This window comes from Nothoprocta perdicaria, unplaced genomic scaffold (genome assembly GCF_003342845.1).
Source record: "Nothoprocta perdicaria isolate Ctin4 unplaced genomic scaffold, notPer1 scaffold_57, whole genome shotgun sequence".
Lineage (NCBI taxonomy): Eukaryota > Metazoa > Chordata > Aves > Tinamiformes > Tinamidae > Nothoprocta > Nothoprocta perdicaria.
The window spans coordinates 2,534,577-2,559,686 of NW_020455832.1; the positions used below are offsets into that span (position 1 = coordinate 2,534,577).

The window sequence follows — 25,110 nt, forward strand, 5'->3', positions numbered from 1 at the left end:
GATTTATATATATATCTAAAGGCTAGCTAAGAACTTAGCTGATGCCAAAGGGGGCTATTTTAACACTGGAACAATATTTATCCCAGAATGTGAAGCCTACGCYTTATGCACTCACAGATGCCACTCCATTTCTGCAGGCCCGAGAGGACAGTTCCAGAAGCAGTAACAGTCACTGGTCCAGGTGCTTCCTTCTCCAATAGGCAAGAATAGCTTTGAAAGGGCTGCACTRCAGAAGACAACTTACTTACACTGACAGCACTTACAATGTGAAAGCCACTAGGCTCTCACAGGGGAAGAGCAGCAGCCGTGGTGCAGGTGCCAAATGCCTGAAAAACCTGTCAAGCAATAACAAAAGTTCAACTCTACTGCTCTATCCAATAGCCTAATTAGATGAATTCAAACAAGTCTGACTCCAGTGCTTATCGAAAGAACGGACGTGATCCCATACTCATTTCCCATCAAGTTTTACTCCCAATTGCACAAAGGTCAGAAAGGTTTTCAGAGGAGAACTGGCATAATAATCTGTGTCATCTATAAAAACGGGCAACTCGAAGGATAAAAGCCAATGCCTGTTCCAACATRTAGCCCTAGTTAAAGCACTGCACAACCTAGGTCTATCTCGTATAATGAGCTCTCCTACACTATCTGCTTTTCAAATTACAACTTGTGCAAGACCTGTGAGTATCTAAAGTTAAAAAATTTTTATAGAATACCATGTCATGGAATTTTACAGGACAAAACAATGACAAATCAGAGCATTCCTAGGAGTTTATTCAGAAGCTTTTACTTAGTCCTTATATCACAAAAGACATGTTTAATGTTTACAACAAGTAATAGAAACTGAGATGTTTTTATTTCTACTATTATAAAAGTAACATAGAAGACCTTTCTAAGCCATCTTCAAAATGCAGACCAATCTTTTTTTTTTGTATATAAACTGTACACAAAAAAACAAGGCACTATACATTTTTGGGTATTAAAGTATAAAGGTTGATTCGCACAGTTTCTCAAGAAACCCATGCTATAAATACAAACGCTTTGTTCAGTTTAGCACCTGAAGCAGCACTGAGAACAATTCTTACCTATTGCAAAGAGAATTTTTTCAGAATGAGCAAGAGATACATATTGGTGGTATAGCTAGTTCAGTACAAGCAACTGCCATCCAGCTACTTACCTGTAGTTTGGACATGAAAGTCTTGAAAGTGAATATATATTGCATTGTTAAATACATACTTGTTCTATGTGTTTATATAAATATAAATTCTTTGTAATCCACAAACTAACAAAATAACACTTTACAAAGAGAACTTCTTCAAAAACAAAAATGGCAAGTATTGTATATAGCCAAAGGACAGCTGCTGCAGTAGCTCAAGAGACTACTGTTTAAGTGCATAGGACAGCAGAGCTTACACACGTTACCCTTACAGTCAAAATCAATTTCTATTTCCAAAGAGTTCTCTCCAACCTTTACAGTATTACACACCTCCAGATAGGTAGTCACTAATAACTTCCGATTATTTTTTGCAAGTGTGGGGTAAAATTCTGCTAAGGGGCATAGAAAGTGAGAATGGGCATCCCTTTGGTGCTCACGCCAATAAACACGACTTAGAAAAGTCCTTTTGCCTTCTTCAGATTAACCTGCTTCCACGATGGCAGTGCGTTGTACTCCTCTCTTGTCATGTCTAATGCAACCTGTGTTTAAAACAAGCACGTGTTCCATTAGTGAAAATGAACGCAGCTTTGAAATGGCTGAGCAGCAAGGTACACACACACGCTGAGCACGGCGGCCCCTGCTCCCTACCTCAAAGTCTTCTTCCGAAAGGTAAATTTCCAGCTTCAGGGGGTCAACTCCTTCAGGCAGCGGCCTGGCTAAGAGATCGGCCAGTGGGTACACGGTTTTGCACAGCTTGGCGAGCACGTCCTCTACGAGGATTATCTGGTTGGAAACGTCAGCGTCCTGTGGGGAAAAGGGGGCAACGAGGAGCTCAGGTTACACTGCTGGAAAGAAAAAAAAAACAAAAAAAGAGAGAAGAGAGAGGAGAAGAGAGAGGAGGAGAGAGAGGAGGAGAGAGAGGAGGAGAGGAGAAGAGAGAGGAGAAGAGAGAGGAGAGAGAAGAGAACCAAAACCACCCATCCCACTTCCATTTCCTCCCACCCCCTTTTAATCCAAGAGCCATGGGGAATGCCTCAGGAACGCCTCCGATATTCCCATTCACTCGGAACTTGCCTGCTGGCACGTCATGGCTCTCCTACACTGTCCAACCCCAAAGGACAAAGCATTAGCCTGAACAGGACAGGACAGGAGTCTGCACAGGAAAAAGGATGTTACAGACATCAGATACAATTAAGAGGGATAGGAAAGAGCGTGTGGTGCTTTTTACCATTTCTGTGATCTCTGCGATGTCTTCCCTGTGTTCCCAACTTGGAAACATATTAGTGAAGGTCAAGGGCTCGAGGCCAGCATGAATTAAATACGATTTGGGGGGCTTCTTTACATTTTTTCCTGAAAGTATTAAAAAAAAAGGATAAGTTATAAACAGCACCATATTTATATTTTGCAGCATCACACAACTGCCTTGTGAGCATGTTTAAATTTTCTTCCTGAAAAGTCATTTGAAGTCATTTGAAGCATTATTTCATCAGGATATTTGATATGGTATGGCACATTTTACATGTTTTTTCAGTATTTTAAAATCTGCCTTTCACTGTTTCAGAATCCAAAGACCGAACTATGCACCCAAAGACTAAACTATGCACAGAGGAGAAAATCACAGTCACTTCCTAACCCAGTGTCTACAAAAACTGCGAATATGGCAAGCAGTGTGCAATGGCCTGAAATTAGCCAAGTTCAGGTAAGCAGAGCTTCCCAATATCCCCCAGAAACATTCTGCCAGCAGTAATCAAAACTTAATTTTAGTGGCTTCTTGGGGGCTCCCTACTTGGGATCCTGAGGTCTGCGACAGTGACTGGATTTACAAATTGGAAGGAAGGGAACCTGAAAGGTAACGAAGGCTCTGCAGGAGCTGGACAATAATTACAGGTGACTTTCAGAGAGCCCTCCCTCTGGTAGCCACCGAAGTGCCCTTGGCTTGTGCTGTACAGGGCAGGGCAGCAGGCTGGCCCAGAAGCGATGGGTGCTCTCGCCAAGAAACAACTGAAGTCTCTAACCCCAAGGACAAGCAAAAAGGCACGGCTGGTTGAATTATATCCTATCACAAAGACTTAAAAGTGCTGATAACCCTGAATATTTTTGGAAAGAGGCAGTCGGGGACTGAGACAAGCTACTATCCCTAAAACTATTATCTTCATCTTACTTGGATTTAAGGAACTCCATCTAGTCATTTTTTTTATCGAGCAGGCAGTGAAAAGCCTCAGGTGTTGCCAAGCCTGGGAAGCTAACAGAGAGCAACCAGCTCCCTTCCCAAGGCTATAGCTTCCTGTAGAAAGAATTTCTTGCAAAATTCTGTTTTTCCCCATACAGAATCTCAAAGATTTCCATGGGACAAGTGAGTTATGCAAGAGCTGTCTGCGTTTGCCATGGGCTCTGCCTGCACTCTTGCGAGCCAGGATGCAGGAGCGTGTGAAGGACGGCAGATAGCTGCCCATTGCCAAGGGGCCCCTTGGCTCTGTGTAGGCACCACCTACGCTTACGGCGAAGGGAGCCTGGCAGCAGGTGGACATCACCCTTTCCAGTAAGTTTGCACAACCCGAACACTGCGCGCTTGGCTCCACATCAGAGGTCGGGATGGAACTGATGAGAGCGGGTACGAAAGGGAAGACTTGAGATAAGAGCTGCCTAACAAACATATTAGAATGTGAATCCTTTAAACTACACAATTTAGACAAGGAGATTTGTCATCTGCATATTTGATTTTAAGCTTTCTCTTCCATGTGTTTTCACTATGGAGATTATATTCATTCTACCACAAATAATTTGGCAAATACTTCTGAACTTTGCGTTTTAAATAACCTGTCAGTCGGCTCCGGTTGCACTGCTCCAGACTCAGTACTTTGGCAGAAATGAGACTTTCATTTGATGATATTCCAGCATAGGTGGAGCCATCTGGTAAGATGACTTAGTAGGTGAGTGGAGAAACATTTTCTCTACATGAACTCTGCCCTCAGTACAAGCTGATGTCCTTGCTGAAGAGAAAACTAAGTGTTTTTTCTTCTCCTGGCTCTCTGAAGCTTGGCACTCCAAGCACAGTGCTGATTTAGCAAATAAAACCACCAAATCTTGCAAGAAATTATCACAACTTAAGTAAGATTTATGTACATGGAGAACTGCTTGGTCAATTCAAGAAATATACAGGGTCATAAATCAATGTTTTTCATACTACTGTGCAATCAAACACTGCAAGTCAGGAGAAGAAAAGAAAACAGAGGGGCAGAAGGGGAAGAAGAAAATCAGAACTAAAAGCCTTTTAAGATACTTCCGTTCCCCAAAATGTATTGCGATAGTCAAAATAATTGCAGGATTGATATTTCTTCATACTTAATTTCTCCATCTTGGTAAGTAATGACACAGAATAGTTAAGTCAGTGCTGACAGCTTGACCCCAGTAAAATGTGAGGACTGGTTGGCAGAACTGTCCAACCCCAGATCAGGAGAAGTGACGGGACACCAGGAGAGCCTAATTCTTGCAGGGAAGCACTGCGCCCATTCACACTAAGGGAGAGCACATTAACTTTGGGAGAGGGGCAGGAAAGGAGAAGAGGTTTTTAACAGACACAAACTGGCTTCAAAGCTGCCCAGCCATGGGCTAAAGCTCTTGAGACCCCCAAGGCAGAGGCAAAATAGTCACCAGTACTGCAAAGTCATGGCCAAAGGTTAACAAGTTGCACCCAGCAAAAATAACTGTCCTATGATGCATATTCTAAACTTAAGAGCCACAGAGAAGTCACTGAAGAGCTTTCCACTGTGCATCTAGCACACAAGGAACTCAGAGGCAGCAAATTCAATCCAATACAGAAGGTATTAACGCCATATCCCACTATTTAACTCAATGAAGTTCAAGAAATCTGGGAAAACATCCAAGCCTCAAAACACATTTCAGATTCTACCTCAGCTGGGGCAAACCAGAAAACTTGATTTTCATTAGCAGAAGATCACAGCTSTCAGCTAGGAACATTATTTCCATCTCCCCCGTTAGTGTGAGTGACTGTGGGCACTTTGCTGCGTGGGTTGCTCTATATTGAGCAAGTCTTACGAGCTGATCTCGAGATGCATCATATCACTGTCTGTCCAGCTTACAAAGACAAGGAGGAGGGAGGAAAGGTTGGCCTCCTCTTTAGGAATTCAATAGTTGTGCCAAAGACCCTTCTAACTGTTCTGTTGCCCTGTCTTTATTGCCTTCTTTCCAGACAAACATCATTGTTGCTTCCTGTTTCTGGGAGCCTTAGCAGCACTGGACACTGCCAGGGAAACCAGGAGATGAACCATACAGAGCAATAATGCAGTTTAATAAAAGTCACATTTCAGTATCTCCCTGGTTTTCAGAAGACTGGTTTCAGTGGTGTCCATCCAGGTGTCACCAACTCCCCTTCGTGACAGGACAAAACTGAGTAGAAATACAGCAATTACTCCTCTTTCTAAACCCATGGACTAGTAAGGAAAGACTGGCCCACCTTCATAACCAAAAATTACAAAATTACTTTACAAAATACATATATATCCCCTCTACAAATGTACAAGTGCCCACAGCAGAATGTGACAGTTGTCACCAGCTCTGTCCCAAGTTGCAGAGCTTATTTGCCAGAGAATTCCTTTTTAATTCAGGACAATAACCATGGGGAAGGGATCACGAATGCGGAGCGGCCCAGAACAGCAACCCGTTACCTTTGCAGTACTGAAGCACAGTCTCCATGGCACATTTCCTGTCCGTCGCCCATCGGATTCGAGCTGATCCAGCTATTTTATTTTCCACAGGCCACCAGCCTTGCCACAGGTACACTTCATGGTGATTGTCCACGAGGAAGAGTGCTGTGCAGCCAAGAAATAACAACCCATCATCAGCCGCTTACCAGTGAATCCCCTAAGCGACCTCAGCCTTGCATGCTTGTGAGCATCAGCATGGGAATCATTTCCAAGTTTACTAATCCCTTTGGTTCCTTGTCCACTGAAACTCAGCTGAACTCAGATCCTCTGATCTGAATGATGCATTTTTCACAGCAAGCTTTTGTGAGACACGTGATTAGCTCTCAGCATCCTAACCATGCAATCATTACTTTTATTGCTTATTCTGTGTAAGATCAGATATGCACAGACTGTAGCTCCAAAATCTCTGCCCAAGCTACTTGGTTTCTTGTTACGTAAGTATTTTAAAGCACATACCTGGCTGTGGGGCAGTGTAAAGATCCTCTTGCAAGAATGGCATGGAATTGATGACAGTGGGATCTCTTGAAGGGTATGTGTATTCAGTGGCTGAAAATTCTCCCGATGAGCTACTGAGACTGAACAGGCGGGGGGTGAAATTAAACTTTCCAGGATCTTTAAAGAACAACAACAACAAAAAGAAGATTTTAACAGGAAAAAAAAAGAAGTGAATGTAAAAATCAGTTTTTAGAATGGCTGTAAATTCTCTGGATTTTGAATAACCAGCAAGTTGACCTGACGTCCTGGGGGACTGGCAATAGCTGCAATGAACCCAAGCTAAAGGGCTGCCTGCCATCCGTCTGAATGTGATCCTGGCTAGTTACTGTCAGCCATTCCATAGCTGGCTGTTTTGTGGGTTAAGTGAAGCAAACTCGCTCAGAGTTTACTTTTTGGCTGACAAATTTTCCACTTTATAAATCAATCCCCCTGCTACCTTTGCTGGCAGTTTCAAAGTAAAGATTCGGTAAGAATGTGTGCAGAACCACCCTCCAATCCCTTCAGAAGAGAAACAAAAGGAATTAGTAACATTGGGAACTGTTCTTCTGAGCTGCATGAAGACTGAGGGGCTACAGAAGGGGGAGAATGAAGCACTCAGTTTTCCAATACTTTTGATACGCCACAGTAATGCTTGGTAGATGTGGGAGAGAGCAGGGGAAGGAGGGGAATCACCTCTCTGGAGGGATCATTTCAGCTACCAAAAAGTTCTTCAAAAGCTTTACATTAAATCTCACAATGTTGTGGACAAGTAAAAACTAAGTGCCACACAGTAGGATGTAGATCTGTGTGGATCTACCTTGCAACATGCAATCGTAGGCCTTTCGATCTCTCCTTCCCAGCGCATCCCAGAATCCCAGGGGCTCCGATCCTTCATCACATTCGTGTATCGTCACCTTGCTGCTGCTGTGCAGCCCTGCCTCCAGGGGACACCTACAACGCACAAATGAAGAGTGTGAACCCAACTTTGCAGCCCCAAATTCACCTTCACCATCCTGTGAACACTCCAGTTACACGCCAAGAAACCCCTACAGACTCGTGGCACACCCCAGATAAACAGTCTTTGAGAAAATGGCAACAGGAATATGAACAAACAATGTGGAATTTGAGCAACCATTCTCATAGCTAACATGAGCTCTCTCTAGTAATTCCTGTAGCTCATTTTTGTAACCAATGCTCTCCCCTTCCGTGACACCCCTTCACTGTTTCCCCAATTCATTTCTTCTCCCCAAATCCACACGGTTCATTTTCCTTGTTTCTATTCTTTCCATCAACTGATATTTAGTTTGCCACTCAGCTATTGAACATCGCTCTCAAAATGGAAAGGGATTTTTTTTTTTTTTTTGCAAATGTAATTAAAACAAGGAAAAGGTTAAGTGCATTTGACCCTAAATGAAAGAGACTGGAGAACATGCATCTCCCCCACTCCACAGAATCAACTCCCTGTCGTTCCTGCCTCTTATTAAGCATGGACATGATGCAACTGTACTGAGGACAGCTTTATTTTTTTCAACTTTTCTTGGAGGCAGACTTCTATTTTAATAAGCTGGCAGTTGATACAAACACTTCCACCATACAGGTCAGACACTCACTGCTCTTTTATTTTATTGGCTGCTGTTCTTCCGACGTTCTTGGTGTGAGCTTGTGCTTTGCAGCCATGCCACAGGTAGATGAGGGCTTTATTTATATTGAGGACAATCATGGATGTGCGGGATCGCAGGCTGCTGCAGTGACATGCTACTTCAAGTAGGTTTCCTTCATTGGGAACTTCTCCTCGCACGCAATAGAGCCTCCAATCACCTGGAGCAGACAGGAATGGCACAGAGGTATCATACAATCCCATGGGATTCAAATTCAAGATCTCTGCTCTGGAGCAGTTGGTCAGTGTTCCACAGGGGATAAATTTCACACACTGCACATCTTTATTGATCACAGAATGAACCAGAGAAAGCTTCAAGTTTGGCTAGAGCTGCTTAGGAAGCCAAGCTGCAGAACAAAATCAATATGAAACCTTCTATGAGAGTTAGGTTTCTTTCTGCTCTAATATGGAAACCAAAAGGGGAACAAATGCAGTGGGGCTTCTCTTGGGCTCCTCCTCGTGTGTGCAGCTCAGGTGCAGGAGGTTCTGTTCGGATTGGAAGTGGAGCACTCCCAAGCAGCAGCTGTGCTGATGCTCTCCTACACTAACAGCAGCATTCAAGGAGCTAGCACAAAATTAAGCTTAGTTGTATTTCAGTTATGGGAGAAATTAGTAAAAATACTAATTTTAGTGGGTTGTATGGAGAAGAATGTATTTTAAAGCTAACAGGTACTTTAATTAATTAAAATGCAGCTGGAACGATTTGTATATATATTGATACAGCATAATGAGCTTGCTTTAGGGTCACAAAATCCATTCTAAGCTCAAGGGCAAAAAACTACCTTGAAAGCAAAGCATAGCTAAGCTAGCTCATGGCTTTTGTTGCTCTTTTTTTTCTACAGAGAGTGGTAGCTGATAATGCGTTTAAAGTCATTCCCCCCTAAAAAAAAAAATTAAAAATAATAACAGGTAAAAAAAAATAAAGAAAAAAGAAAAAATATATTGGAGTAGAAATTCCTAAATAACAGTAATTTACTTTGTGCATTTTCTTCTTCCTCTTCCCTTCTTCCAGCATGCACAATCATCCCTCCTTGGAAGCACTGCAGGAAACATGGCGGTTCTTTCCCTTGAAGCACTTGCACCTAGAAATTGAAAACATCATTCTCCTTTAAAATACAAAGCAAGTATACAGACTCTGGAAAGCTTCTCCCTATGGATTATTAAAAGTCATATAGTTCTGACCACCTCAAAGATGGTTTTCCTTGTACTTTGAAAACTGCTCACTGTTGTCTAAAGTACCACAGACATCAACACACAACGAGTGTCATATGTATACTTAAGAGAAATCTATATCTGAAATCCAAAAAATCAAAAATTTCAGGATAAGTAATACCAAAAAATATGTAATTTAAAGTTAAGCCATTTAAATTTTTCAGGCTTTGATTCAAAGGCTACCTTGCTCAAATTCACAGTTTATTTGAATCAATTTTGGAAAAGCTGTAGGAACGGAAGTAGGTTTAAAATTTGCCATAGAATTAGTTCATGCAACCATCAGGAATGTTCTTTACTTGCTAAACTTTAGGGCAGAGTTATGGAACTGATAGAGCCGGTTGTTACATTGGCTGCACTGCAGCACATCCCACACTCCAGGCCAAACATAACTGAGCCTCTCATGGGGGAACTCCTGTTCATTCCTGCTCATTTCATTTGCCCAGTGTTTGAACTAATTACACCATAATCAAGATAAGGAAACAAACGTCCCCCTTCCCTCCTTGTGCACTGTTAACAGTTAAGTCACAGCAAAACTTAACAATCAGCTGAAGACAAAGCAGGCAAGCCTGCACAACAAGGCAGTAAGTTCCATGACTGCGCCGTGAGCAAATGCAAAACTTGACTTCAAATGCATTTCCATGTCTAGGCCTTGCAGGAAGTGCTTCTGACAGAACTCAACAAAAGAAGGTGCTTCTCATGCTCGCATCATGAGGGAGACAGAGTCCTGTTGTCTGAACATGTACTGGAAGGCAAGGCACTAAAATGTTTAACTGTGCTTCACCTACTCCTGGGAGGAGGAGAGAAAAGACATTCTTCTTCAGCCGACCTCAAATACCATCTCAGAAGAGGGATCTGGGAGTTGATAAAGGAGTTGATGTCTGTCCAGAAGTTGGAATTAATTCAAAAGCGGCCTGTAGGGCTGGCTATTCATACTTGTAAGAATACTCCCTTTACAGAGAGGGAGGAGGCAAAAAAGATCCCCCAAATTTACCATCTGTGGCTATTTGGGCAGGCAAATCTTACCAGGATTTCCACCTAGGTCTGCAGGAAGCTCACCTGTGCTCCTCTCTCTTCATCAAGTTCCACCGTCATCAGTGCTGAGGTCCCCTTTTCACTCACTGTGGAGTGTCTCCCTTGCCAAAAGAAGTACACACACTTCTCTTTTCCAACAGCCCTTACTTGCTGCTCTCCTTTTTGCCTGCTTCCAACTGCAAAAGAGAAGGCACATGCTGGAGACACAACTCTGGATATACACAGGAACACCACATGGGTTATAATCTCATTTGCCAATTCAACACTGTTCAGAACAGTGAAGAGGATGCCCAGCTGGAGGAACGTTAAGTCACCAAGTCCATAGGCCTCTATGACAACATTGTTGTCATCTGGATGGACGTAAGCCCATCCCCATGTGCAGAGATGCCCATGCTGCCCAAAGAACCAGTGCTCTCAGGAGAGCAGTAACTGGCATCACTTGAGCAGATGTGCACATGAAATGTTACATCCAGCCATGCTACCAGAGTGCCTTGTGGCTCCTTTTCCCCATTACACACTGCTCTTTGGCAGCAGGAGACTAGCTGGCTACGGAGGGAAAYGGGACACGGTAACTGTTGAGAAGGCTGCAGGCACAAAAAATGCTTTCTTGGTAAAGGGGTATTAGAATGAAAAAAGGCAGGAGAACAAGAAATACAACACTAGTGTTTTGCAGTGGTAAACGAAAAGTCTGGATAATTAAGATTTTTTCAGTTAACTCCAGCTTTCGTGTTGGTCTGGAGAAAGGGCTAGCAGCAACTCCTTAAAAAAGTATTCACTGCAGTTAGCCAATAATGTTCAGAGTAAGTGAACTTCAGCAATGAAACCAGTGATGGAATATTTGAATCTTTCCAGTGAATACTGAACAAACAGATATAATTAGTCCAAGATTCTCAAAATCAAGAGCTTTAAACCAGACTCTTTAAATAAAAAATAAATAAAACCACACTGCCTTGACTTCAGCAGCCTTGAGTAGCGTCCAACTGACATACTCAGGAGAGACTATCCTGTTTTTCCAAGGAGAAATACTCAAATCAGTATTCACTGATTTTTATGTTATTTATTCAGTATTCACTGAAATTTATTTTTGTGTTCTTATCTGTACATTTAGCCCATGTAAATGTTACCTACTATACAAAAATTCAACCCAAATTCACATATTTATGCTTTGATGAATATTTTCAAGACAACTAAACTAAAAATCAGGTTTTATTTTAAATTTCCTAGTAATAGAACATATTTTTACCCACATGTATAAAAACTCTATTATGGTTCAGTGCTAGTTTCACCCATTTCTCCCCAGACTTGGAGGCTTCAGTACTTTTCCTGTATTCTCTGGTAGTTGAGACCAATGATCTTGAAGAAAAGCTGTTTTTTTTTCTAGCTAAAAGTCTGAGGCTGCATAGCTGGTTCTACTGCAACCAATTTTGATATTTTCCTATTTGAAGCAATCATTTCTTATACTATTCCTATTTCACTTACCACAAACCCACCTCTTTATTTTGGTGCCAGAGGCAAGAGTTCCAAAACCCAAGCTGACTGATTTTCAGCATTTACCTGCTCTCAGGCACTTTATTAGAATATACTTACAGTTTTTCCATTGAGATTGAAACCCATTGCAAATGCTTTCCAGAACCAGCAAACAGGACAGCTATTTCCCCCCGCCACTTTAATTTTATGAGTTGGCAAGGGCTTTTGCTTTCATTTGTTACTCTTCTCCATTACCCAGCAAAAGCTTCCCTTGTTGCTAAGCCTACCTCTCTCGCAAGACATTCAGACCACTGTCATTAATCCAGCTGCCTATTTACTTTGGTGTTAAGCTGTGGGCACAATTCTGCCTTAATGAGCTGTCCTGTGAACACGTACAACATAGCTGTTGGGTAAAAGCAGAGATGGACAATATTATATTTGATGTATGAAAAAATAACTGTTCTTTTTTTAATCATAAGCTCTACATCTTAATGGGCAGGAATGGCTGAATTACCATTTCTGATCTTTGAAATAGCTGCTAAACTGCTTGTTTAGCTGGACAAATCACATGCAAGGAAGTGATCACTCACCACTAACAGCAGCATTTTTTGCTGCAGTCAGTGTTTTAGCAGGATGAAATGGAAATGTTCACCCACCTGTTGTGCTAACCATGTACTTCCATTTAACCACATATGTGTCTCCCTCATGGAACTGCCCTATGCTTTGTTTAGGCAGTCTACTATAATCAAATTCCAGGATATGCCAGACATCTACAGATGCAGTGATAATTTCAAACTGCCTCCCATCTTCTCCTTCTACAAGTCCATAGCCCCGGCCAATATTCATTCCATCCAAGACTGTGCCCACAGTAGTTTGGGGCACAGCTACCATGAGCATAACATCATAAGGTTTAGAATCAGATCTGGATTCTTCCTGTGGAAAAAATACAGAGAAGATTTCTTTGAGCACAACTGTTTTCTTCTTGATCCACAGTTTCAAAGTCTGACTGGTGTGTGTTTCAAAACTTGATATCTCGTCATCGTTTGATGCCAAGCAAAACCATTTATTTAGCTGCTCTACATAGGGGAGTAAGAAATGACTCTATAGGTTCCCCATCTATAGGTGTGATGTTCTGACCACCATGTCAAAGCCCTAAAGATAAGGATCCTTGTATCCTTGTCTTCTCAGCCTTCCATCCCAACTAAGTCACTCTCTTGAGAAACACGAGGCATGAGTACTATATGCACCTTTTGGTGAAGTGATTCACTGGAATTCTTCTCATTGAGTTTCTTTAGCTCTGTCCAATCAAGAAATTTTTCTTTGAACAATATGGTCTCATTATGTTCCGTGAGTCGGCCAAAGACTGCCCAGTCTGGACGCCCTTGTCCCTTTCTGTAGAAGTAAACAAGATAGAATCAGATTGTACTCTGGCATAAGGGCAAGTGCCTACATGTTATACCCGTTTCCACAACGAGCCTGAACCCCAACGCTGGTACCTGGGTATGATGGGATTGCATTCCCCCGGGTCCAGAGGATTGATATCACAGTTGGAGTAGTCAAAGGTGCCGTTCCACAAGTGTTTCGCCAACTGAAAAGCCACTTTTCTTTGTGCTAAAGTAACTTCCTTTCCGTGCCACACATACACCTCGCTGCCGAAGTCAAACACCAGCACCTAAAACAAACCCAACACCCAGATTAGAACCTTAAACCAACCATCAGGTCAGGTGAGGGCTTGTTTCCTGGAACCACAGGCTGCCAGTGCATTTAACACGAGCCCTTCCAGCTGTCTGAGTGTGTAGCTGGCAATGAAACCAAGTGTGGGGCAGTGGTCTGTGACATTTACCTCCTGAGGCTGACTGGAAGCCTCAGTGGGGACACTAGGAGGAGTCTTTTCAAGTCACTACCAAACCACAGAGTCCTTACTAGGAAAAAAATGAGTCTGTTGCATGACTGAAAACTACCCAATTATGGCAGCTTTCACCAAGGTGTAGACCCATACTTTATCCTGGAAAAGCAACCGGAAAAGGCCAAAAGAACATGCAGCCCAGGTAAGTGTCTATTGGTGTATTTATTATATGGTGTCTTCATTTTGGAAATCTGCTCTTGGTCCTTCTYAGCTGGGTGCAGTGGCTGTTTCAAGGAAAAAGTCTGCTAAGAATACATTTTCAGATGCCACCTGTTTTGTACTGCATGACTAAGTGAAACAGATTTATGCTTGTGAGTAGAATTTCACTTTCAAAAAGACAAGTTCCAATTTCGTAGAGAACTGCATCATACTGTAGATAGCCAATGTATTGTATTTTACACTGCATTGTAAATAACCTTTTTAGAAACACAGAGGACTAGTTTTTCAGTATGCCTCTCTAAGAGCATTTGCAATTACTGAAAGTCATATAATCTGTATACCCCTGTACTTACTACAGGAGTAGTAAGTGGCCCAGTACCTCTTTTGGCTGTAGCAGGGTACATTTTGGCATCTTCCCCCAGTAGTCATCCTCAGGAATGAGTTTATCCTCTACAAGGCGGTAAATGCAATTTGTTTCTATTATTGCAGCTTCATATACTTCATCTTCTTCAGGACTTCCAGCAGCTTAAGGAAAAGATTGTCAAAAACAATGTTTTTAAACATCTAATTCTTTTCACTGGGAAGAACCAGCTCAAATGTTTTACTGCAATAAAATACCAGATACTGTAATTCTAGAAGTAAGAATGCTTACACTGGTAATTTGTCTGGCCACCAAGGAGTTTCCAGAAGTCTTTGGCTGCATGGGTATGGGTATTTATTCCTTCTTCTATTGTCTGTATATAAGAAGCTCTACAGCCAAGTTCCCTCTTTGTCTGAATTAAAGTTGCAAGTTCTGAAGCCTAAGAGATTAACAGTGATCTGAACAAAATTGCTTAAGTCTTTGGCGTTCTTGTGCATACCATGTTCAGGGAGAAGGCAAAAGCAGATAGGATACAATACAGCAAAGAGCAGACAAATCGGTCATTATTTCTGTTGCACTAAAGAAAAACAAATACTAAAGGAAAAGTTACAGAAATACACTCATTCTTTCATTTGCCTTAAAATAAGGCTTGAACTTAAGTGACATAGGAATAAAATGGACATCCTGCAATTCAGACATTATTTTGGTTGAGTGCAAATCCGTTTCCTGAGGATATCCTATTTTCTCTCACACTTTTGCAACCTGCACACGCCTATGTAACTTTTCATTCAGTACACAGACAAAAATATATTTACAGGAATCCTGCCTGCGTACCTGTTGTCATTAACAGTAAATTCCCACTTTACTAAGATAAAAATTAATTACATGAAAGGCAGATATACACACTAAAATTCTAGTTTAGTTTAAATGAGTACTAACCTTTGCTTTTTCTATGACATTTGCAAACTCTCCTACCCATAAGAAACAATAATGTGGCGTTAACAGCAGGAAACAGTCTCCACTGTTCAGTGAGGAGGCCCTTGGTTCAACTAATCTTGTTTGAACATGTCTTCTTCCTATAGATAAAGATAAAACGAGGCTAATTATATTGCTATGAACACTATTGCCATTCTCCGAGGTCCAATTGCTTTGGAAAATCATCCCAGCACATATAGTAAAATATACGGAAAGGAACTTTTATGGAAGAATTAATACTATGATGGGAGAAGGGTTGCCTTCTATAAACTAATATTTCTATTATTTTTTATTCTTGTTTTGCCAACTTTATGTCCTTCAGGAAAGAGAATAAGCAAAGAGCAAAGAAGCAGTCAAATTCCAGAGCCATTTACATTTGCCTAAGTGATGCTATGGCACTATTTCCTAAGTAGCAAGGTTTTAAGAATTTTACTTCAGCAAAAAAAAGTAGCTAGTATTTTGCAGCAGATACAGCACTATGTATTATAAGAATATGTGGAGCAAGAACACTGTAGTACAACTTCCAACTTACTATCAGCCCTGGAAAAAACAGCACATTTCAAAATTTTCTACTGGAATTCCTGCAGCATTCCAGCACCCTACAGAGAAGGGACCAGTGACCATAAGGCAAATTTATGAGAGGGTTTTTTTGTTGTTGTGTCACAGAGTTCTCACTCTAGGTTGTGGACGTAATTTTTCTAATAATAGTAATTTCTAAATAATAATTGATTTCATAATAATTTATTAGTATAGACTGCAACTCCTGTTAGAGTTGCTACAGAGCAAGTAAAAGCAGTTGCAGGATACCTTTAACTTGCAGCAGCATGAGCTTCTTGTAGGGCACAGCACTGTTGTTGGAGTTCTGCTCTGTCAGGTTAACACTCCGCAGATTAACGCTGCTGAAGTTCTCTTTGCTCGCCAGTCCAGCAAGGGCTACCTCTGAGAAGTTCGAGTTTGCAGACACTTGTGCATAACAAATAGGAGGGAAAGCAAGCAAACAAAAACCAGAAAGAGGTCAAAGATTATTAAAAAAAAAAGATGTGGTCTCTACATTTAAAAATATTTTCCTAAAATATTTCATTTTTTTTCTTTTTTGTTTCTTTCTCAATGACAACAGCAAACCCAGATTGAACTTGGATCAACCGCTAGCATAAAAGCTTTGTGGGTTTAGGAATACCCACGTTTCTAGATATCATCTGACAGCCAACTGTCAGAATTATGTTATTTGGCAGAAATATCAACTTTGGGAGGAAACATGTCTTACTCAATGTTTTGTGAAGTACTGTGCAGCTCTGCAATGCCATATAAGTGATTAATGATGAAAAAGAGACCAGAGTAGTCAAGGCTAATTAACTGAAATTCTCTTCAAATTGGTCTCAGCCAGTATGATGCAACAGCTATTTCCATTTCAAAGTCTTAGTGATGCTTTACAGTAAACTTAAAGCCTCAATTCTTGGCAACTTCTGTCTATTTCTCAACCAAAGACAAAGCACTGAGTTTGTAATTCAAGGGAATGCTTCTCTTCAAATGGCAATAAAATCTTACATGTATAATTAACGTTTTCATCAATATAGGCAATTCTTAAAGATGATCACCCTTTATTCAAAAGCAGCAAGGATTTTTCTTCCCCCAAACAGTAAATGCAGCTTGACAAACCTTTGAGTAGAGTTTTCAATAATCTCTCTTGCTGACAGTTTGGTTCTCAGGCAACGTCACAAGAAAACGCCCTGCCACAGAGCACTGATCCTCTATGGAAGTCAACCAGCGGAAGCCAGGGAGGCCAATTCAAGTCTGAGACAGGCAGGGACCCCAAACTGAGGAGCCAAGTATGCCCTCTTCTCCAGATCTCCTACGCCAATCTACATTCAGCCCTACATAACTCAATAAATTTATGGCCTCTCAGAGAACATGCTCTGTTTCTTTAGGTTTCTTTAATTGTCATTTAAATAGCAAGACAAGCCTTATACAAATGATCCTTTTAACTTACTTTTTTCTACTTTCATTCTCTTTGACTCCATGAAGGCGACGTTCAGCCTTTGCTCTGTATATTCATGGAGAATATCATCTCTCGCTGCCAGCATTTTAAGAGGGTTTCTTGAGGACTGAACTCTGCGCACAGGCCTAACTGCACGTTTGTGCTCTGCTACAGAAGATATTAACCTGAGAAACAAGTAGTGTTTATCATCACCAGCTGATTTTCCTAGTCAGAAGCATCCAATGACGAGAGATTTACTTTGACTTAGGGTGTGACATTTGGGAGGGAATCAGGGTCTGTTCACGGATCCAGGCAGAGAAGGGATTCAAGAGATGTTTGAAGAACGGGACATGCACAGTATTAAGACATCTACAAAATGACTTGAAGCTGAACATTATGACCATCTTGGTGTTGTGTTTGAAGAAGTTAAGGGGCAGTTCTCAAATGAGTTTCCTTTCAGTAGAGGAAAGCGTCTTGTATTCCATCCCACCCCAACCACCTTACCAGTGGAGAGGAATGAAGCAATAGAGCATTTTGGCAACTCCTAAGAGACCATGAAACAATTGCTCCATGGATTCAAAACAAAGTCATAGCTCTTACTTTGGTGCAGAAGGATCAAAGATGGCATCAAAGTCCTCATCAAGCTCCAAAGGCACTGAAGAGGAAGGGAAATCCACGTGGCGGTAAAATTTGGAAAACGTTTCATCATCATCCAGCTTCATCACCTCTTTCACAGATTTTCCTGTAACCGTTAGCACTGTCTCTTGCATTCCAGCAACTGCAGAAAAAAGCAAAGCAAAACACCCCACAGTAAATAACTGTACTAGGGTGTCTAACTCTAAAAGACATAAACATACACTTTTTATTGGTTGACAGAATTTCTGTGGGAATGGGATGGCAGTGGCAAAGTCAGTTAGAAAAGAATGATAAAAGAGTAACTGCTACTCACGTGCCACCACTTTTGGTGGAACCACTTTGTCCTTCACCAAATAATTCCTTCCCTTGACCAGAACCACATGTAGAAAAGAGACTGCTGATTACTAATGTGTCACTATCACAATACACTGCTAGTGCTTCCTCTGGTGAGCACCTGCACTGATGACAGGGACACTATACAAATTACAAATGGATTTTTGCCTTGCAACATGGAGGACATACACACGATGGACACAGAGAACTCTAGACAGCTTTATCTACAGCTAACAAGTTAGCAGGGAGCTGTACAGGCTGCTACAGGAAGCAAGTTTTCAAAACAGCAGGAAGATGGATGTAGGACTTTATGCTTGGAGGCAGTATTATGTCCTGTTTTGGTTTCAAAAAGATTACACTACTCGTGGAGCTGTTTCAACAATATTGTTCAGAGTGGCTGTGTGTTTTTAAGAAGGTGCAGAAAAACATAGAATGTTTTTCAGAATTTGTAATTAATTGTATTGTATATTTGTTATGCAACAATATAAGGTATTCTTTTTAAATCAGGAAAACAAGCTGCCTGACCAGTACAGTCTGAGCAAAGAAATATTAAGTTTCCATTACAAGACACTTTAAGAAATACTTCAAGTCATTTACTGAAGTCAGATAGTGAATACATTGCCTTCTTTGGTAACTCTACAAACCTTTGTTATTCAGTCTTCCCAAGAATGACTCCAGCTTGTCAAGTTTCATATCTGACTCCAATTGCATATCAGGCCTGGCCTCAATTTCTAAGTAAAACAGAAAGTAAAAATTTTTAAGTGGAAATTAAATAATGCAAACGTCTTAATATTTCAGGCATTTTTATTCCTTACCTTCTAAGGGCTTTGTAACTGGCGTGGTAGACTTCTGCCTGTTGCAGAAAGGGGAAGCTACTGGAGTTAGGGCACTTGGAGAAGCCAGACCTGTATAAGAGCAAAGAACGTAAGAAATGTAATACTGAATCAACCCACATCTCCAGCAGTGACAATATGGGAAGCTATTTGGGAAAGCAGGTGAGGCAGTCGCCACTTCTGGCAGTTCCTTGTGCCTCGCTGGCCTCCACGAATGTTGCATTAGGGATGCCAGTGCTGCCCTCTCTGCCCCTTGACCAACAGCAATCCCAAACCGTCCCCTTCCCGAGAACCAAGCCTTGTTTCCAGGAGCCTGTAAGCAGAGCAATAAGCTCTCCAAAGTACAGTTCTTTCCTCAGTTCTAAAGGTAAATAGTTAACATGGCTTTTAGTTTGGATGTGAATTTTACCACAGGCCCCATCCTAGAAACATGTACCCATTCTGAACAAAAATATGCACCATTTGCAGGGAATCTAGAGAGACTTTTCTAGTACTTTTATTTAGATCCATCTCTATTAATAAACAGCAGAATGCATTTGACCTGTGCAGGCCCTCTCTGGAATAAGCAGTTACTTTTGGATCCTGTGGCTTTATTAAAGAAGATGAAGAACTGGCATTAGAATTAAGAGTCTCTACTATATCCAGAGATACTCCAAATGAATTAAGTTTGTATTTTCTTCCCTACTTTCCAGTAACTTACATAATGCAATTCTTTCTCGATCCAGTGGATAAAAGCAGAGGATTTTTGTTTTGTTCTTTTCATGTGAATCTACATAGCTCCAGTAAGAGTGGGACTACAAAGGTTTAAAGATTTTGTTTAGGTGGAAAACGATACTGTAGCAATGAATTGATATATTATTGATCGTTGATTAGATTTTCAGTGAAAGAAGAAACTGATATTTAAACTTCCTCTAATGTCTTTTTCCCACTTAGCTATACTTTAAGAATTACTGAGTCACTTAAGTTTAAAGACTTTGTTTTCACCAGATAAACTGATGTTGTACTGAGTCAATATGCTGTTTCCACTATTTATACGGAAACATGAAGGAAATTTGGAAAGCCCAAGTAAATCCATCATTTCTGAACACCATGAAGAATATAATCAAGCAGCTTTTTTACGAAAAACAAACAAAACACCTTGCTACTTAAGAAACTCTATTTTTCATCGTATTTTCAGCCTTAGTGACAAGCTCACATCAAGAACAGGTTCAGATGTTACTGAAAAAAATCACATTCCAGTTAAGATTGAAAAATATTCATCCATAAAAAAACAATTAAAACAGAGCATCTGTTCACCTGTATATGACACAGATTTCATTTGTGAGTCATGGTGTTTACCCCTCCTCTTTTAAATTTAAAACTTACCATGATACCAACCTCTTCTAGGCAACAAAAAGAGAAGAGAGGAATAAAATCCTGCTTGGGCTGTTATATTTGATGTTACTGTCAGGGGACTACTCAGTTCTTCTCACAAGGTTGATCATAGAACCCACAGGGACCCTTTCAAGAGATTTTTCCACCCCCTGCCTTTAACAGCACAATCTATCAGCTTCCCTTCCTACCCTGAGACAAATCTATTTGGCAAAGGAGCCCGGCCAGGAGCTGTCAGGCCACTGAACCCTGTTCTTGGCAGCCCTCCACGACGGGCTCATCCTGGAGCGCCGACCATGGGGCTGGCTGGCAGCTGCACAACATAAACAGCAGCTAAGACAACTGCTCCTGCCCGCAGCTCCCAGCCTTATCTCGCTGGGTGTCTGCCAGGAGAGCGCGCTTTGCATCGCAGGAGGAGGCTGTGGGGAGAAAACGGCCCGTGGAAAAACATCTGGAATGGGAAGGGCACCCGTAAATGAACTGCTCCCTGGGTTTTTGGTTGTTATATTATATAACTTGAGGTTCTCTGTTACTGCTTTTAATAATTAGGCTCTCATCGCACAAGATTTAGTATCCTCTAACTACAAAGGATCCTGCAGTTCATGTGCCTTCTTCCAAAAGCTGTCATCTTCCCAGGTCCCCTGCATGACCTGCTATATTTCTGCCATGGGTGACCTTCACAGATTCCACTGCAAGAGAATGGCCCTATCTGGACATGGTGACTGGCTGAATACAAGAGGGCCCCATAAAGGTCAGCCTTGGTCCCATGTCAATTGTACTCCCTGGTTCTGTGCCACAGTCTGTGCAGTCATTTCACCAGCCACACTCAGCACTTCCAAGTTGTTTTCCAAAACAGTGTTCATAAAAATAACACATTTGCTAAAGATCCCCAGTGATTATAGGAGTGGGGCATGCACCAGCACCAGATGGACTTCTCAACTTGCCTCTAGACATCACACCTGATTTTCAAGCACAAATCAAGTAAGAATAAACCAGCTGCCGAGTTGGACTGGAGGCAAAGAAAGGATGGTGAGTGTTCAAGTGACTGACTGCTGCCAGTCAGGGAGGGCAGCACACACGGGACGGTCGCGCAGCAACGCGGGACAACACGAGCCAGCACCCACTGCCATGGGAAGCGGCAGCCAACAACCCCATGGCATGATATTCCACTGAAGATAAACACTCCTCCTCTTGCTAAATATGGATGCTGTTTCTGCTTAACTTTAGCCTGACTATTTTGACTAGACAGATAAGCCCTGGCTTGTTTATATTTGGATTATTGCTTCACTGACCTTTTTTTACCATTCGGCCAGCTACAGTGAACTGTGTGGAGTCATTGGCTGCTCCTTTACCCTTGGATTTCCAGGCTTCTTCTCGAGCAGTGATCAGGTGCTTTCTTTCTTCAATGGTCATTTGACTCTCCTGGTTATCTGCTATTCTCTGCTTTTCGGGGTGAAGAGAGAAAGAGAATGTTTAAAAATAGACACACTGGCCATGACAGAGCACAGGACTGGCTGAACATTGTAACTGCAAGCTACACAGGCCAGAGAACAGCAGCACAAGTTAATAAAGGAAAGGCAGAGAAACAGCTCAGGGACCCTGACCCTTAGCAGGACCATTACTTTGCTGCCCCACCACAGGGGGGAAAATTTGCGGGGGAAAATTTGCTCCATGCTCTGTATGATCTTTGATCTTTTCTTCAAACTGCCAGACAAGGCAGACTGCCTCCCTTACCTCTAAGGAAAACAAATTACGACAGAGTAATGCTATAATTTCCTAGACTTTGTTTTATTTTTATTCAAATGTTACTTGCCACACTAGTGAGCTCACTAATCTGACTTTCAAAAGATGTTTTCGAGTGTGCAGATTTGCAGGTGACACTGAACAGCTAAAATGCAGCTTGAGTTTGCAGTTTCGGGATTGCTCTCCTAAAATAACTTAATTCTCCAGGCAGGATTAACAGCCTTCTCTCCCTCCAGAAATACTCACTGCAGGGTTTAGGTCAGCTTGCTCTTCTCAGCATTTCCCCATTGACCATCATTATGACTTTTTTTTCCCCCTTCCTTATCTTTTTTGGGAGCCTGAGGAAGGGGGAAGACGGAGGGGAGGGCTGGGACGAAGGTGTCACCCTGAGCTTTCCTTGCTGGCTTCAGCAGGTGGCATCCAGCAGCTTAAGTGATTAGAGGCAGCGAGGAGCACTAAGCACCTTAGGAGCCTCCCAACAGAGACCATTGCTGAAGGTGGAATAGGAAGAAGCCTGAATTTACATTTTCTGCTGTAGCTAGGTCAGGCCAAAGACATATTGCTTCAACACATCCATCTTCAAGGGTAGGTAACATTTCAGGGATTATACTCCATAGAAATCAAGCATCAAAGAGTAGTTTTACAGCACACAGCTGTCAGCTCTAGAATTATTCCCACGTTGGGTGCTATTTGGCATTTTTCGTTGGAATCTAACTGCCAGAATTGAGAAACTGCATGAAAATTTGAAGTTTTAGAACAACTCTAGCTCATAAAAGTGCACAGGGAAAATGAAAAATAATGGCAAAGCTTGTAAACGTGAAATAAATCCTATTCTCAGTGTCAAGACAGAGGAAAAGATACACCAAGTGTTATTATATTTGAAATCAGCAATGATGAATAAATCAATTCAAGGTAAATACTTCTCTTCTTAGAACTTCAAATGCTTAATATAAAACCACAAAATTCAAGTCTATGCAATTAGAGATTGTTTTTCTAGAAGAGTCTCCGAATACTTTAAATAAGGAAAAATTTTAAAGTAATTTCTGTGTTTTTTTTTTTCCCCTCCGAATTTGCTCCTATTCCAACGTTAGAAGTGCGGCCACCTTCGTGAGAATTGCTGGTAGAGCAAACCACAGCAAGGCACTAAAGGAGACCTGGGCAGGAAACTGGAATATACCTAATGAAACCAAAAAGAGGAATTTCATACACAAAACATTCTTCTAAGTTAACAAGGATCCTGGCTTTGATTTCAACATGGGGGCTGGGTAAGGAATGTGGGAGAGGCACAAAGAAGCTGAGTCAGGAATTTTAAAAGTGTTATTATTTTTATAGATAAAATTGGAAGAAGACTAACTTTAAGTTTTGTCTCCAGAGAATACCAAAAGCTCCAGGGACTGCAGAGCTATTGGAAATTCTGAGGGCACAGATCTGGAATGCTTGTGCGTTAATCATAACACATATAAATCATAAAGATGGTGAGTAATTCTGGAGGCCTGTCTTAAGACTGAACAAAGTAGAAACTTATGCAGAAACAAACATTGCCTTATGGAGGATTTCAAGCCGTTCCACTGGGCAAAGCATCCCCAAATTCCTAAAAATCAGGTGGGGGGACACATATCATGGATTTCAGAGCAAATCCACACTAGGCTTCAAGCTAATGCATCACAACTCTCACCTTCCCCATGTCTCTATTAATCAACAAGAGAAACTGATACTTGCAAACAATCCACATTTCATTTATGGGAACAGTCTTGATGAAAAASAAAAGTATAGTTGTTTAAAGTAAGAATGCTTTAAACGTGCTACATGGCAGTGTTTCTGGAGGAGTGAGCTGGTTAAAGCATGTTCTGTTTGGGAGAAAACTTGTTTAAAAGTGAAAAATCAAAACAGAATATCAAGTATAAAATTTGGGGTAAAATGTGCACTCTAGATATGCATGCTAAAGACATCAATATAAAGCCAAAGCAAGAAGTTATTTTAGTTTTATCAGGAATAAGTAAAAGTTTAGCAAGACAAGCAACAATAATAGCCTATTTTTCATTAAGCAAAAATGCAGCTGCATTCAAATAAATATCCTAATCTGTAGTGAAAAGGATGCAGTCATTTTTCATTTATATGAATTATTTTAGACAAAGAATAAGTTCCTAAAACAAAATTAGAATACAACAAGTGAGACAAGTTGGTAACCACATGGAATAAGTGCCCCAGGAAATCCCCCAAACACAAGCCTAGGTTTTAACAAGAACCTTCATACATGGAAATTCTGTAGGGCTGGTAAAAGCCAGGACAGGGACAATACTTTGAAGAAGCTGAATTGGAGCCAGTTAAGTCATGTCCCCTAAGCTGGGTTTTGTTCCAGATAATCACGGGCAGATCAGCTGTACAACGTAATCAGGGAAGAATCAAAGCGCCGCCGCATAATGAATGCCCTTCCACACGGCATTATGGAAAACAGCTCTAATCAGAATGGGAAGTTTGATGAGACCAAGTATGATTAAATATGTTAACGCAGTTACCTCTGATTTCTTTAAGGTATGTGACTTAATCAGCGATGATTTTTTTTTGAGGGTAATTACACAAGAAAAAAAAATACTTCATTGTGGTGGATTTTTCCATACTTCAATGCTTTTTTGAATCAAAATAGGGTATTCCTAAATGATCCATAAAAAGATCCATTTTTCAGTCCAAGTGTCATGGACTTGACGGGGGAATAGACAGGGGCATTGCTTGGCTAGGCAGGATGATCATCCGGGGCTCTTCTAGAGCTGCAGTGCATTTCCTGAGAGTCCTTTTGTGGCCCATGTCTGGGCACTGCCCCATTTTGTGCACTACAAATTTCCATGGTTTTGTACATTGAGGATAGGACTGCCCCTAGCTGGGGGAATTGAAACCAAGAATGAGAGCTAAGAATGTATTTTTTGCAAAGGGAAATCCTTGCAAAGTCAATGCTGTGAGATACCGAAGAGGTGTCCAAAAATGTTGACTTGCTTTGTAATGCAAAGAATTGCTCTAGTTTAGGTTTCTAAAGAAAAGCACAATAAACACAACAGTCTACAAAGTATGCAAAAGTTGCTGCATTGCTTTCCTCTGAAAATTTAT

General features: G+C 41.3%; 1 protein-coding gene across 1 annotated transcript in view; it reads right to left on the minus strand.

The window, feature by feature from the left end:
• Positions 1–763: 763 nt before the first annotated feature.
• SVIL (supervillin) overlaps positions 764–25,110 on the minus strand; it is a 103,968-nt gene continuing 79,621 nt past the window's right edge. Inside the window, exons 18-38 of the mRNA XM_026048755.1 lie at positions 21,561–21,708; positions 18,880–18,969; positions 18,709–18,795; positions 17,696–17,873; positions 17,108–17,280; positions 15,928–16,083; positions 15,085–15,221; positions 14,437–14,584; positions 14,164–14,309; positions 13,216–13,391; positions 12,967–13,111; positions 12,376–12,652; positions 10,277–10,428; positions 8,985–9,090; positions 7,962–8,169; positions 7,169–7,302; positions 6,334–6,489; positions 5,839–5,982; positions 2,382–2,503; positions 1,802–1,957; positions 764–1,692 (exon numbers count right to left, since the gene is read on the minus strand). Of these exons, the coding sequence (XP_025904540.1) occupies positions 1,606–1,692; positions 1,802–1,957; positions 2,382–2,503; positions 5,839–5,982; positions 6,334–6,489; positions 7,169–7,302; positions 7,962–8,169; positions 8,985–9,090; positions 10,277–10,428; positions 12,376–12,652; positions 12,967–13,111; positions 13,216–13,391; positions 14,164–14,309; positions 14,437–14,584; positions 15,085–15,221; positions 15,928–16,083; positions 17,108–17,280; positions 17,696–17,873; positions 18,709–18,795; positions 18,880–18,969; positions 21,561–21,708 (3,126 nt within the window). The 3' untranslated portion in view covers positions 764–1,605. The remainder of the gene's footprint in view (positions 1,693–1,801; positions 1,958–2,381; positions 2,504–5,838; positions 5,983–6,333; positions 6,490–7,168; positions 7,303–7,961; positions 8,170–8,984; positions 9,091–10,276; positions 10,429–12,375; positions 12,653–12,966; positions 13,112–13,215; positions 13,392–14,163; positions 14,310–14,436; positions 14,585–15,084; positions 15,222–15,927; positions 16,084–17,107; positions 17,281–17,695; positions 17,874–18,708; positions 18,796–18,879; positions 18,970–21,560; positions 21,709–25,110) is intronic.